General features: G+C 42.8%; 1 protein-coding gene across 1 annotated transcript in view; it reads left to right on the forward strand.

Annotated features, from left to right (window-relative positions):
* The first annotated feature begins 1877 nt into the window (after positions 1-1877).
* SOAT1 (sterol O-acyltransferase 1) overlaps positions 1878-14114 on the forward strand; it is a 45103-nt gene continuing 32866 nt past the window's right edge. The window contains exons 1-2 of the mRNA XM_077824825.1: positions 1878-1917; positions 6679-6811. Coding sequence (XP_077680951.1) covers positions 6685-6811 — 127 coding nt within the window. The 5' untranslated portion in view covers positions 1878-1917; positions 6679-6684. The remainder of the gene's footprint in view (positions 1918-6678; positions 6812-14114) is intronic.

Raw genomic sequence — 14114 nt, forward strand, 5'->3', positions numbered from 1 at the left:
CTGTTGTGACAGAAACCTGGTTGCTAACATCTGTGGGACTGAGTGGGTACTAACAATGGTGGAAATGACAAAATTTCCCTAATGTAGATGGGGCAAAGCTGGGTAGTGGGTTAACATTGTAACCCTTTATATATTGTAACCTGAATCAGTACAAGTTCTTTTCACTCAGGGCTGTACTCAGAGTCCCAGAGACTACTTAAGCAAAGTTTGAACAATCCAGCTCAGTGGAGTTGTACAGTTTTTCAAAAGTGTTTCTCGTGACTGCATTGATAAAGCACAAGTGAAGAACACGTGGCTGCTTGGTTAACATAGACTGTGAACTTGAAACCATCATACTTGAAATAGGAAGGAGATAAGTCACACTTCATGGATGAAAGAGAGATTAGTTCTCCTTGTTTGGACATTTCTTCCCTTCCCCCTTTACACTGTGAAAGTGGAACTACTGACACACAGACAAGTAAAGGTTACTAAAGACCATTTGTGCCTGGAATTTTCCAGTGAATCAAATTATTTCATATTGTTTGCATCAGTCTGTTTTAAACAGATATGTGTATGAACCAAGATCACAGATTTGAATCCACCAAGTGTTAGAATTCTGGACAAGGATTGGAACTGGACTTCTCCAGGACCATTTCTCATTTAATCTACATTACTGGTCAGTTACTTATGAACATTCTTGCTAATTAACTAGAAACATGTTCTTGATGAAACACATGGTAGCAGAGCACCTAAGGCATAGGAAATAGTTGATATGAAAAGCTGTCTCTAAAGGTGGAAAGTCTAAGAAGTTGACAGGAACTCTGCCTCCTTTTGAAATGCTTAGCTGAGGTTTTGTAAATCTGCTTGAAATGGATATAGCTGTGGGAAGCCTTTGTATTAAACCCAGGTCCTGCGTGAGGTACTTGCTATACTATCATTTTCCTTTAGAAGGACAATTTAAACTGCAGGCAGGCTCCCCTGGGCCTGGGCCTCCTGCCAACCTTGGCTTTTTAAGCTGTACTAAAAGGAGTGGTGCTTTCCTGGGACCAGATTATGAAGGGGGTGTGTGATGTGGGGATTATGATGTAGGTGCCATTTTAGCACTGGGTTTGCAAGGTGCCATCTAATCTATCCAGAATGGGTGGTAATGCACACATCACAGTAGCCTATAGCAGCACTGTACACCCTCAAATACACGTAGGCCACTATCTTTAGGTTCAGCCATTGGGGGGGGGGGGCACTTGTTGGCAAAATGTTGGTGTTTAATGTGCCATGTTCTGCAGTCCCCTCTCCTGAAAATGCAGCTTCCCCAAGGCAAGGCTCCAGTATGTTCTAGAGGTTCTTCCGCTGCCCACCGCAGCATCTGAGCAGCTTCCAGTGCGGCACTGAGAGACCCAGTTTGCTAACGTGTCACACCCGGTTCCAGCGACAGAGGGGCGAGTAGCTCCTCCAGCGGCCCTCTAGCAGGAGGATCGCAGTCCAGTCTCGCATAGCCCACGGTACGAGCCGCCGCAGGACATACTGGCCTGGGGGAGCACCCAGGCTGGGGGAGGAGCCAGAGGGCAGAACCGTGGGGAGGAGGGCTGGAGCTGGGGGTCCCAGCCAGAGCGCGCGCACAGGCGCCTCTCACGTGCACCCCGCCCCGGCACCCCCTCTGCCCCAGCTCCTCCCCTCTGCCCCGCCCCCAACATGCACGCTGCTCCCTTGCTCCAGCTCCTCCCCTCTGTGCCGCCGGCGCCGGCTGGTAGCAAGGGGGTGGGGCCTGGTTCTCGGGCTGGCAGCCAATGAGCGGCGACGCTCCCCACTCCTTCCCTTTGCGCGGTGACGTAGTGGAGGAGTGGGGAAGGGTGGAGCCTTCCATTCGCTCTCTCGTTCTCCCAGGTGGCGATGCAGCTGAGGCGCGGGGGAGTCGCGCGGACCCATCTGGCTGAGGACAAGGTGACGTACCCCCGCCGCCTGGGCTGGGCGTTCGTGGGGGCAGGCTGACCTCGCCGGGGGCTCTCCGCCGGACGGGCCGGGCTCGGGGTTGCCCTGCCCAGGGGCCCGGCGGGTCTGCCCTGTACCCAGGGATGCGTGCGGACCGCCCCGCGCTGTGCACTGATCTCTGTCACGGCGCCGCGAGCTTGTTAATTCAGAGGCTTTAATTGGCGGCTGCTGCTGCTGCTGGGGGTCGCGGTCCCTCGCTGGTGTGGCAGCCTTGCTGTGGGAAGCGCCAGGCTGGGAGGGGGATGCTCCTCGCAGCCCCAGGTCCGGCTGGAGTTTGGCGGGGAGGCCACCTGGCTGTCCAGAGGAGACCAGCACAGATGTTAGAAGGTTCAGCTGCCCTGATGTGTGAGAAAAAGTTAAAAGACGGGAGATGTTTTAGCTTTGGGAACCTGGTAATAGTCTTAAAATTAAGGGCTGCTTTAAAGAGGACAATGATCAGTTCTCTATGTCCGCTGAAGATAGGGTGAGAAGTAATGGGCTTAATCTGCAGCAATGGAGAGGTAGCTTAGATGTTAAGAAAACTTTCCACTTATAAGGATAGTTAAGCACTGCAATAGGCGTCTAAGGGAGGCTGGGGAATCCTTTCATTGAGGTTTTTAAGAACAGGCTGGAAAAACACCACTTATGGAAGGTCTAGGTTTACTTGCCCCTACCTCAGCAGGGGTGGGGGGACTGGACTTGATCTCTTGAGGTCCCTTCAGTTCTATGATTCTGTAATGCTCCTTTGGCCTGCATGCAGTCTGGAGGAGAGAGTCCAGTTCAGGCATTACATTTGTTCTTAAAGAATGTTTTGTAATAAGTAATGTTGTTTCTCACTCACCTTGTCTGTACTGTAGTAAATAACACTGGCTTAGCAGAGAGGGAAGTCCACTTGTTACTACACAAGTGTACTGAGTGCCAGCAAAACAATAAACAGCATTTTATTTGCTGACTATAATAGGCTTGTTTTGTTTATGGGCTAACTTTATTTTAGGACCTGTGTTGTGTGAAGGGCTCTTTCAGTCTGAGGGAGCAGAATCCATGTCTGTTTTTGTTTTTCATATCAATAGTTTTATAAAACTCACTCTTTGGACAGTGAGTATTGTTAATTGTAGGCTGCAGTTTAGCTCGAAGCCATGTCACAACCTTTTTACAAGTGATTGTGTAAACACGGATGATTTAAAATATATTGTTTCTGTGCTCATGTGAGGTGCACTCATGATTGGCAATAATTAAAAAGGAAGGTGGAGAAAATCAATGTTGTAAATGAGGTATAGTACCTGATAACTGATTTAAAAAAAAATCTGCTGAGGGGATCTGTTCACGGTTCTGAAGCCCAGAAGGAGCATAGGGTGGGCATCAGAAACACACACTGTTCCTTACTGAGAGGAAAGGTGAACAGAAGGGTGTGAGTAAGAGGAAGCTTGTGGAAGCAGTGATATGCTGAGCTTGTGGGAGGAAGGAAGTTAGAAGAGATTCACTGCACAGCATTCAAGGAGCCAGGGGACTGAAGAACATTTGCTTACCTGCCTGAGACAGTTAAACTGGACTAATATGGGGGGAGGAGGAGGAGCCATGTTAGTCTGTATCCACAAAAACAAGGAGTCTGGTGGCACCTTAAAGACTAACAGATTTATTTGGGCATAAGCTTTTGTGGGTAAAACACCCATGTGTGTTTTACCCACAAAAGCTTATGCCCAAATAAATCTGTTAGTCTTTAAGGTGCCACCAGACTCCGTGTGTTTTTTAAACTGGACAGAGGCATAAAAAGGAAACCTGGGAGTTCTTGACAAAGAAGGGGAGGGAAAATAATTAAAAATACAAGTGTGAGGGGGGTTTAGTCTGCTGCTGCTCAGTTATTTTGGTTTCTAATTTCAAGGTTTAGTCTGCTGCTGCTCAGTTATTTTGGTTTCTAATTTCAAGGTCTGGATTAATAGTTGTGGGTGCAGAAAGTCACTTCCCCTTAAGTGAGGGAGGTGTAACATTAAATCCTCCCTTGTCTGAGTTCTCACCTACCAGAAAAATGGGGTGATTCTTGTGTCCGTATTGTAGATTGTTGTTTGTATTCTTTCAGACTTTCATGTGTGTCAAGGTGACACTCAGAAAGCAGTTAACCCTGTCTGCTGCAGTGCATCTGAAAATCTCTGATTTATCTTAGTCTTGTCTTGTGATTGGCTCAGCTCTAAAGGAGATTAGAGGAGAGAGATAAGTTTTCTTTCTGTTAGACTTACATGTTGACAGTTGCCAAATATTCTGCCTTCTAATACTGAGGGTGCAGATTAAGACAGACTCCCCACAAATATAATCCCTTTCTCCATGTGCAAAAAACTTTTATTTAATCTTGCATGATAAATGTCATTCATATCATCAAGTCTGTCTTAGGCAAGAGCTATATTTGTCTTTAAAACAAGTCTAGTGTATGGTAGTTAAACATACTGTACCTACAATACTGACTATTTTACTCTAGTTATATTCTTAAATTTACTTTTGGTGACCCCCGCCTTCCTCTTTAACTTCTATTCCCCTTCCCCTCACTATTCCAAAGCCCCTCTGGAAAGGGGTCTAGGGGTGGGTTTACCAGAGGAGAATGTGCAGTCCTTACAGCCTCTACGGAGTTGGAAGTGCTGCTTAGAAAGGTATTGAACTTTAGGCCCCCCCTCCAATGCTCCATGTGACCATGTGTTGAGTTAACACTGGACTTGTGAGTCCCCGCCAGAACTTTGATTTTTCAGGGGGTAATGGCTTCAGTACATTGGGGAATATGTGAAGTAAACACAAACTGGTTTTGCAGTGGGGTGAAAGGAGCAGCAGTGGTGTACAAAGCCTGCGTGTGTGGACCATGTCCTTTTCAACCAGTTGTCTGATCCAGTGCATTATGTCTGGTACTTGGTGCGAAAATATAGTAACTCTTCCTCTAAAGTCATTTCCTGGGTAAATCTATATTAAAGCAGGTTACAGAGTGGTAGCTATGTTAGTCTGTATCAGCAAAAACAACGAGGAGTCCTTGTAGCATCTTAGACTCCAAAATTTATTTGGACATAAGCTTTCGTGGGCTAAAACCCACTTCATCAGATGTATGGAGTGGAAAATACAGTAGGCAGGTATAAATACACAGCCCATGAGAAGATGGGAGTTGCCTTACCAAGTGTGGGGGGGTCAGTGCTAACGAGCCAATTCAGTTAAGGTGGAAATGGCCTATTCTCAACAGTTGACAAGAAGGGGTGAATACTAAGGGAGTAATACCTGTCATCTAAATGATTATTCACACAAACTACCTGCTATTGTGTGTGTTAACAGGGAAGGTTTGCTCTTACTTCTTATAGTTCTTGATTATTTTATAGTTTCAGGTTGGGGTGTCATCTCATAAAATAGACAGGTCTGGGCCTGGTTAGTAGTAGTTGCTATGGGGCTTCCAAGGAACACATAGGTGCTTCAGGAAGTGATACTGGTGGTTCAGTAGGTGGCATTCTTCCCTTTGTCTATACAGAAGCAGTGCCCAATGAGGTGTGGGGAGGAAGGGAAACTGCTGATAGAGTTGCTGTCTCTTTAACCAGAAGTGAAGCTGAAGGCCTGACCACATGTGATTGAGAGAGATCCTGTTTCTTCTTGCAAGAGTCTCAATCCTGGTTGTAGTGTTGGTAAATTTTCTTAAATGGATATTGCCTTGCAGTAGTGAGTGTAGTGCATGTGTTTATAAATATGCACACAGAGTATACTCTGATGGACCTCAGAGACATTTTGGATGCTTCTGGATGAGAAGCACTTAAATAAATGTAAGGAGCTGGTCTTATGAAAGAAAAGTGTGTGTGGCTGGTATTTTGGAAGCCCAGTCTGAACATCAGTCTCTGCAGGTGCAACTTTAGGGAGCTTCATAGATTTCCATTTTGTTACTCAAGAATAGGGCAAGATGCCATTTTTCTCTTGGTGACTGTGGGAAATAACACCCCTCCCTCCCTTTAAAGAACAGGTCTACATTTTGAATATGGGGGTGGTGGTGCAGGAATATGTGTTACTAATAATTCAGCCTTCAGCAATGGCCCCTGCTGTTGGGTTTGGTGTGGTTTAAACAAACACAGTTCTCTCTCTTCCTGTTTCGCTGTGGTTTGCAGCACAATCATTCATTTGTCTAAATAAGGCACAAGGTTTATTGAGGAGTTGGGCTTTTTTTACAGAAAGGGGATTGTCTGGTATTCTCAGGCTTACTATTCTCTTCCGTGATGCCAAAACGGAATTTGAAAAGGCAGGGAGGGGAGGAATCTCAAAACCCTCAAACCACTGTTGAGAGGCAGGTTTTGCTATGTAAATTACCAGGAAAAATCAGTTGCATAGTGAAGCATTTTAAAGGCTTCACTTGTGAAGTGACGCTCCCAACACTGTGTTGGGAGCCCTGAGGATTCCTAGTTGCTTAAAATGAAGGGTTTGTGTATTGGAGGTGGTTTGGGAATGTGGGGGGAATTAATTTTTTACTGTCCCACTTACTGTCTAGTGTGGAGAGAAGGGGGGAGGAGGAAGTATGGTTCTTAGTACAGATTTCACTATGTAGATAGTTGAGATGGGAGAGGGGGTTAGCTTTGTTAGACTGTCAATCCCATTTATCCGCTTCTTTTTTTTCCTCCCCACTGCCTCCAGTGGGCAGTCAAAGGCAGGAAAAAGCTAGCATATGTAATAGCTGAATAAATGCATCACATCTGAGGCCTTTTGCTAACTAATTCTTTCCTTTCTCTTCTGTGGTAGTCTACAATGGTAGGTGAAGACTATACTTCCGTAAGACACCGCCACCCGAGTTCTACAGCACATGGGACCCCTGAGAAGCATGAAATGCAGAAGAGATCTGAGGCAGAGAGGCCATTCCAAAACTCAAACAATGGTGAGTTATTTCAGTAATGGTTCAGGGCTATCTGTACCTTCAGCCCACTCTAGTCTGGCTGAAGACATCTCCTCTGCATGACAGGCCTCTTACCTTCACCTCTTTCAAGGAGGAATCCCACAATTCTCCCACTTTCAGACTGGATCCTGCTGTATTGACTGTGATTCTTCAGCAGAGCTGGCGGGGCTAGAGCCTTCCCTTCAGGAGCTGGGAATATGGATATGGTATGTGGATATGGTGACACAAAACAATCCTTTCAAAACAACATATTTTTCAATTTCATAGCAGGAACAAAGCAGAACGAGAGCAAAGGGTTATTAACACATGCATGTTATTAAGCAATCTACTTGCATTTTTGTCTTATGTAAAGATTAGGGAGGCTTATCCAGACACCCCCATATTTGGCGACTGGGGTTCAGTCTGCTTTCATGCCATCATGGGTCTCCTCCCCTGTCTTCAGGGGCAGACCTTTTATCAGTCCCAAATGTTCTTTGTTTCCCTGTGTCTCTTGAACCTGGTCAAACTAGTTTGTGCAGCCCACCAGAGGTGGGGAGGCAGCGTATCCTAGTTATAGTCCTGGATGTTTGCTAAGGAACTCCTGGCTGTGCTGCAGTCACCTTTCCTGTGGACAGTGTCAAGTAACTCCTGCTGGAATTAATCCTAGTAGTCCTATAGCAAATGATGCAATAACAAGTAGCTGGACATATAGTCATAAAATATCAGGAGCGTCTCCCATACCTTTCACGCTTTCATTGGCTTGATGAAGGGGCTTCTGCAGGGTTTGCGCTTCATTTTTGGTGCAAGTGGAGGCACTTCACTAGAGCTCACTTGATGTGAATTCTTTTTCCTACTTCCCCACACAAGCTGGAAAAATAAGATTGATTACCCGAACTCAGTGTGAACTCCCCTGTCACCTTCCCCTAATTCCATCCTGTAGGAGAGGCTGGTTGATGGTGGAGTTTGAAGATTTCTTCTACCTGTGCAGGATGGTAGGAATAGCCCAATATCTAAGTTAGACAATACACTGCTTTAGCTGAGTTTTGAGGATTGGAGCGAATCTATGGAATTCACTTTTCCATTTTGCCCTTTGAAAACTTTTGAAGCACAAATAGCAAGGAATAGGATGCATTATTGGAAGACCAAACAATGAAAGCACCAATGGAACCACTAATAGGGTGGCTGTCCTGCTCTGTTGGAGGGAATCAGTCCTCCGATAATCATCAGTAGTCTGCAGCTTTGAGGTCCTCTTCAACTCTTTGCTGCTGCTGGAGTGTTCAAATAGCTGTTGCTGTGAAAGATGCCACCTTCCAGCAGAGTCTAGCTAGAAGACTATGCCTCATGCTGTTGAATGATTTGGCCACAGTCATCCACTCCGTCGTGACTTCCAGGCTGGATTACTGCAACTTGCTTTATTGAGGCATGAGTGTTAGCCAGAATGAAGTAGCCAGCCTGTTTTGGCAACACCCGCCACCAAGAACACATCTTTCTAGTACTGCTCCTCTCATTACTCTGGCTTCTTATAGAATTAAGTTAAAAGCTAATGTTCTCATTTTTAATTCCCTCTGCAGCTGGTTGTTGGCATCTCAGCGAGTGCCTTTTTCCTTGACAACTATATCTTGCAAGTATACATGTTCCTCAGGCACTTTGGAGCTGTCATCCTTGTGGGTGAAATCTTTGAGTAGGAGATGGGCTTTCTCCACAAGAGGGAATGGGACTTCGGAGTTTATTAACAGAGAAAATCATTGATCTTACAGGCTTCAGAATAGGCAATATTTCAGCTTAGCTATCCCAAATAAACAGAAAAGGGGTGGAACAAAAAGTGAAGTTAGAAGGAAGAGTTATAAACTTACGTATAACAAACAAAAACAACCAGATTATTTAGGTGAGAGTGGAAAACTACAAGTGGCCTGTGGCCTAGAGTTAATTCTTAACTCTTGGGTGGCTCTACTAATCTCTTTATTTCTATTCTAGCTAGACTGAATTTGTGATGGGTGCCTTTATTAATGAAAATTACAATTGATATTTTTAATAAGGCTTACTGACTTAGATTTAAATCAGATTAATTATCTGCCCTGCTTGGAATTCTGTTTTTTGTTGATCCATATTCCTGGCGTTTGCTTCAGCAAGACCATTGTGTGGTGTTCTCTGTGGAAATCAAACGCAGAGTTGCTTTTTCTCACCGGGATCAGGTAAGATCAAACTTAAGAACACCAGTTATTCTAGGATCTGTCTTTTTCTGCTTCTCTAGTTATGACAAAATCATTGTGGTTTAGTGAAGGAAGCCTGAAGAAGACAGAAAAAGACACCTACAGTGCTAAACTTCTTAATCTAGATAATGCTGGCACTTTTTAGCTTGCCAGTGAAATGATCACGAGTTGTGTCTGAAGTTTTTTAATCTAATTCCTTTTTGGACAGCAGCTCAATGAACCATGCCCTCTGTGACCTGCATGTACTTTAAAGTAGTTCATTTGAGCTATTTAGTCACTGGAGTCATAACATGCCTGCATTGGCTCGCTGTAAAAATTAACTTAACTCAGTAAACACTATTAGTAGTTATTAACATGTATTGTGTATTGCAAATGGAGAACTTGTTAAATTGAATAGTATGGTAGCCTTGCACCTAAGTAATTGTAGGTTAGTTTAACTTAAGGCAGGTAGTGTTCTATTTAGTGGTTGGCGTAAAGGACTGAGAATTGGGACTAAGATCTCATCTCACTTCTGCTACTGACTTGGTATATGACCTTAGACAAATCATTTAACCTCTAGCTGTTTTCCCCCTTTGTAAAATAAGGATAATTTGTCTTCCTCAGTAGTGAGGTGTAATATTTTAAGCTCGTTCAGATCCTGGGGTGAAAGGTGTCTTACAAGTGCAAAGTATATGTCAAAGCCCTTGGGCTATTCTTGAATTACTTTTTCCAGTTAAAACACTAAATTTTTCTAGCTATGTGCATTGCATCATGCATCTATAAAACACCTGCTAGAATTGTGCATTTAGATGGCTATCTCACTGTCCTTTGTGTGTAAAGATGAATTCTATGCATCTTCACATTATGTAGTCGTTGGAGGCTGTTTGACATATGTCTGGGGGTTTGCAATACACAAGGCTGAAGTTTTGTAAGTCTCTTGTATGACTTCTGAAAGGAAGGCCCTATTCAGAGAAGTGACATTCCAGGAGTGGCAACCTAACTGCAGACGTTTTGTTGGAGAAATCCATTTTACCTATGGGTGGTTCTCTTATTTGATTTCCTCATATAGTGAGAGGGTATCTCCCATATTAGGTCATCTAAACCCTTAGAGGCATGTCTTTTTGTTTTTCTTTTTTTTCTAAGTTTTCACCAGCTCAGGCGTTGAACAAGAAGAAAAGAGACATGTTTAATTTTCAGATGGAGAGTTGTGTTTACAGAGATGGCACTCTTAAATACCATTTTTGAAGGTGCTTTACAAAACGTAAGCCCACTTTAAACCATATTGTCTCTCAAAGAAGATCCTGCAAGTTTGTTTGCTAGTCTCATTGGTTGGGTTGTTTCCCCTTTAATTAGCACCCTACCCTATTTTAAAGGTCAGTATCTAGGCGTTCTTAATTTCTGCTATGCTAACATAGTTTACAGTTTTGCAATGAGAGGATGTTGTAACCTGTAAGTCATTTAAGTATGACTTCCCTTGTGGGTAGGTCTTAAATTTCAGTTCCAAAGAGACCCATTTTAAATCAATTTTATGATCTCAACTCAGACAGATCATCATGTGTGGATTCCTCCTCTAGTCAAATGTTCCTTGTGAGTAAGCAACAATTTATGTAACAGAAAATAAATGAACTGTCCCCTTTTTCTGTACACACGTGTATTTGTACATTGACTCACTTTTATAAGTTTTTTTTGAGCAGTATTAAATAGGAGACGGAGCTCTTGGTGTGGTGTTTTTTTAAGAGATTTGATTTCCAGGGCAAATCACAATTTAGCTATTCTACTTCTTTGTTTTAACTTTTTAGTACATTTAAATATTTGTAGTCAACGTACATACTGTAACATGAGATAACAGTGAAAATGACTGTTTTGGATATTTAGATTCTGTTAAGACAGTTTCTGGGTTTCTCTGTTTCTGGCCCAGAGTCTGTGGGTCCGTCTTTCTTGAGGATTCTTGGGTTTGCTGATCTCTCCAGTTGTAATCCACATTTTGTATGTTGATAGTCATGATGTTAACCACCGTTATATCAAACTCCCCTTCCCTTCCTTTCTCTCCCACTCGTTATTCTTAACAGTGCTCCTTTGGTGTTACTTTAGTATAATTCCCCCTTAGTTAATAGAGCTGGTTGAACAACTTTCAAAATCATTCACCAAAAAGGATAAACTTTTCACAGAATCTTTTTGACTAGTTGTAATTTTTGAGGTTTCTAATTAAATGATCTAACAGTAAAACGTATGCTAAATTCAAAGCTGTGACTTAATAGTAAATGTCTGTTTCTTCCTTGTGTGCTCTTGGTCAATTTCAGACTAATGTATAGTAGGTTGTGAGAGATTGGGCTTTTTGGCTACAAATATCTATTTACTCTTCTATCCTCTGAATCTTAGTCAAATTATCTCTGAAATCAGAATTGCCTGCATTTAATAATGTAGTAATCTTAAATGCTGGGCTACGTCTTAAGTTGTAGAGGTGGGGAAGTTGCCTGGCAACCAGAAAATCTCTATTTTTGGTAACTTTCAGCAAGATGATCTTGATATATTTGCAGTAGTGTTTGTGGCACTGGCAGACCAGGTGCCAGCTCATGCCAAGGCCCCTAGACCTCATTGAACACTGACAAAAGCGTCGTTGGACACCTGTCTGACTCACCTGCATGTTAGTATTGGTATTAGATTTATAGAGATGGGTTTAGTGTTTGGACTTTATGAAATGCTTGTGAGTTGCTGCATCCATTAATCTCACTTATAATGTTTAAACCATGTTATAAGGTAATATTTAAGGGTTTGCTATGAAACTGGAAACCCTCAGGTCAGGAGAGAAGCATTAACAAGTGTGAAATACTAGTTCACCACAAGAGATGTTTTCTGCCCAGCAAAGGAAGGCCCATAGACACCAGACAAACCATTGTGGAACACTGTGGGTGAAATCAAACAGTCACTACTCTCTTGAAAGAATTCCCAGGGAAAAATGATATGGTGTTTTGTCTTTTATCTCCTGTGGACGAACATTTTTCACAAAACGATCTGACCTCTGTCCTCATCCTCAAAGGAAACCTGCACAACAGTTTCAAAAGATGAGTTGGGAGCTTAAATTCATAACTTAGCTAGACATTGAAAATGATAGTTTTACTAAATATGCTGGATTTATGGCTTATTACAACAATCTGAAACCCATGAACCCCTTCCCCCACCACCTTGAATGGTGTCTCACAATATGTGGAACTATTTATACTGAACAACCTATTCCATCTTATATTTAGCTGTGATGCTCTTAGTACCTTTCCCAGACCTGAAGAAGAGCTTGCCCCTCTCATCAACAGAAGTTGGTCCAGTAAAAGCTATTACCTCATCCACCTTGTCTCTCTAATATCCTGGGACAAGCACGGATGCAACAACACTACAAAATAATGGAAAAAGTTGTATTACAACACAGTATACTTCTGCGCTCCTGTTAAAACTATAAAAAATTCTCTGAAGCATAACTGATGAGCCACTATTTCTTACTGTTCCTTCAGTTTTCTTAGTATGCTGTTTCTGGCTGCCTATTATATTGGGTGTAACAAGTTTCTGGTGTAAAGTTCTTCATGCAAGTGGCAAAGCTTTAAATACAGGATGACAAGCATTACAGTGAATGTGAAAGTCACAAATTCAGGCACCAAAGAGATTAATTTTTTTTATGGGTTGATTATAAATTGGCCTCCCCTTAGCAAGATAGACAAGTATATAGAGAAATAAATATTGGCCTATTAGTGTAACTGTGGATTTTCTGGGGGGAGGTGGTTCAAGATTTGTTTCTATTAAAGTCTTTACACCTGTTTGCTAAGAATCCTTTGCTTAATAAGAAACTTGAGAAGTGCTTTTTACTTAAAAAGGTAGCAACATGTTAAGGTCTTGTTTGGAGGGTTATGTGCTGCTAGTGAACTACTATTCCATTTCTACCTAGCCATTCTGAATTAGTTGCAAGATTATGATGAGAAAACTACAGAAAAGGCCCACACAGACACATGTGGCCTTGTAAAAGTTGTTTATCTCTGTTTCAGGGTTGGCCAAGTTTAGGGACCTTGGCAAGGCTTATGTAGTTGTAAACAAAAAACGTTCCAAAAGTCAAAATGTTATCAGTTGTTCCCATCCTTTACCATTTAGCGTCCTTACTCTGAATTCAACTGTTGGGATATTGTGTTCCTTAGTGAGTGATAACCAGATACAGGCACTGTGCCTAGCAGGAAACACAACTCTTGCATAGCAAGGCCTTGGTTATTCATTATGTAAAAGCCAGAACAACACCTCCCATCTGTTTTGCTACAACGTATTAGAATAGAATACTCTAAATATTTAAATTTCCATTTGCAAGGAACTGCTACAGTTCTCACAGAACAAGGATCTAATCAACACTGTTCTTTGTGTGCAACCCTATAGTAATATACCTACATGCATACATGATAGAGGGGAAGATTTCCAGTAAGATAATATGCTTCAGATTCAAACTTCCAAAGGGTGGTTATAAATATGGATAACATCTGGACTCTGTCCTTTAAGCACAGTGATAAACATTAAATGGTGTATGGTTCTTTGAGTACTGTATCTTTGCTTCAGCTCATCGTAAATATGTGTAGGCATCTTGGTGTATTTTTCCCACTGAGTTTTATTTCCAAACAGCCCTTCTGCAGGGAGTCTGTTAATTTTTGTCTCTTGTACTTTCTTGTTACCCAAATCTGCTAGGATCTGGTCGTCTTGTTGTGGCCCAAGCTCAGTCCATTGTTTCTTGCAGTCAGTGTGACTTATTACTTAGATTGTTCGCTCTTTGCCACAGGAACCTTCTGTTTGTTTTGTGTGTGCATAGCAGCTACAACAGTGGGGTCCTGGTCCACAATTGCAGCTCTTAGGTGCTGTGATAATTAAGCCCAAGGGCCTGGCTACACTGGAAACTTCAAAGCGCTGTCACAGGAGCGCTCCCATGGCAGCACTTTGAAGTGCGGGTGTGGTCGTGTGTGAGTGCTGGGAGAGAGCTCCCCCAGTATTCCTGGTAATCCACCTCCACGAGTTGGAGTGGCTCCCAGTGCCCAGAGGCTGTTTACACTAGCGCTTTAAAGTGCTCTGACTTGCTGCGCTCAAGGGGGTGATTTTTCACA

Source organism: Eretmochelys imbricata, chromosome 8 (genome assembly GCF_965152235.1).
Source record: "Eretmochelys imbricata isolate rEreImb1 chromosome 8, rEreImb1.hap1, whole genome shotgun sequence".
NCBI classification, from domain to species: Eukaryota; Metazoa; Chordata; order Testudines; family Cheloniidae; genus Eretmochelys; species Eretmochelys imbricata.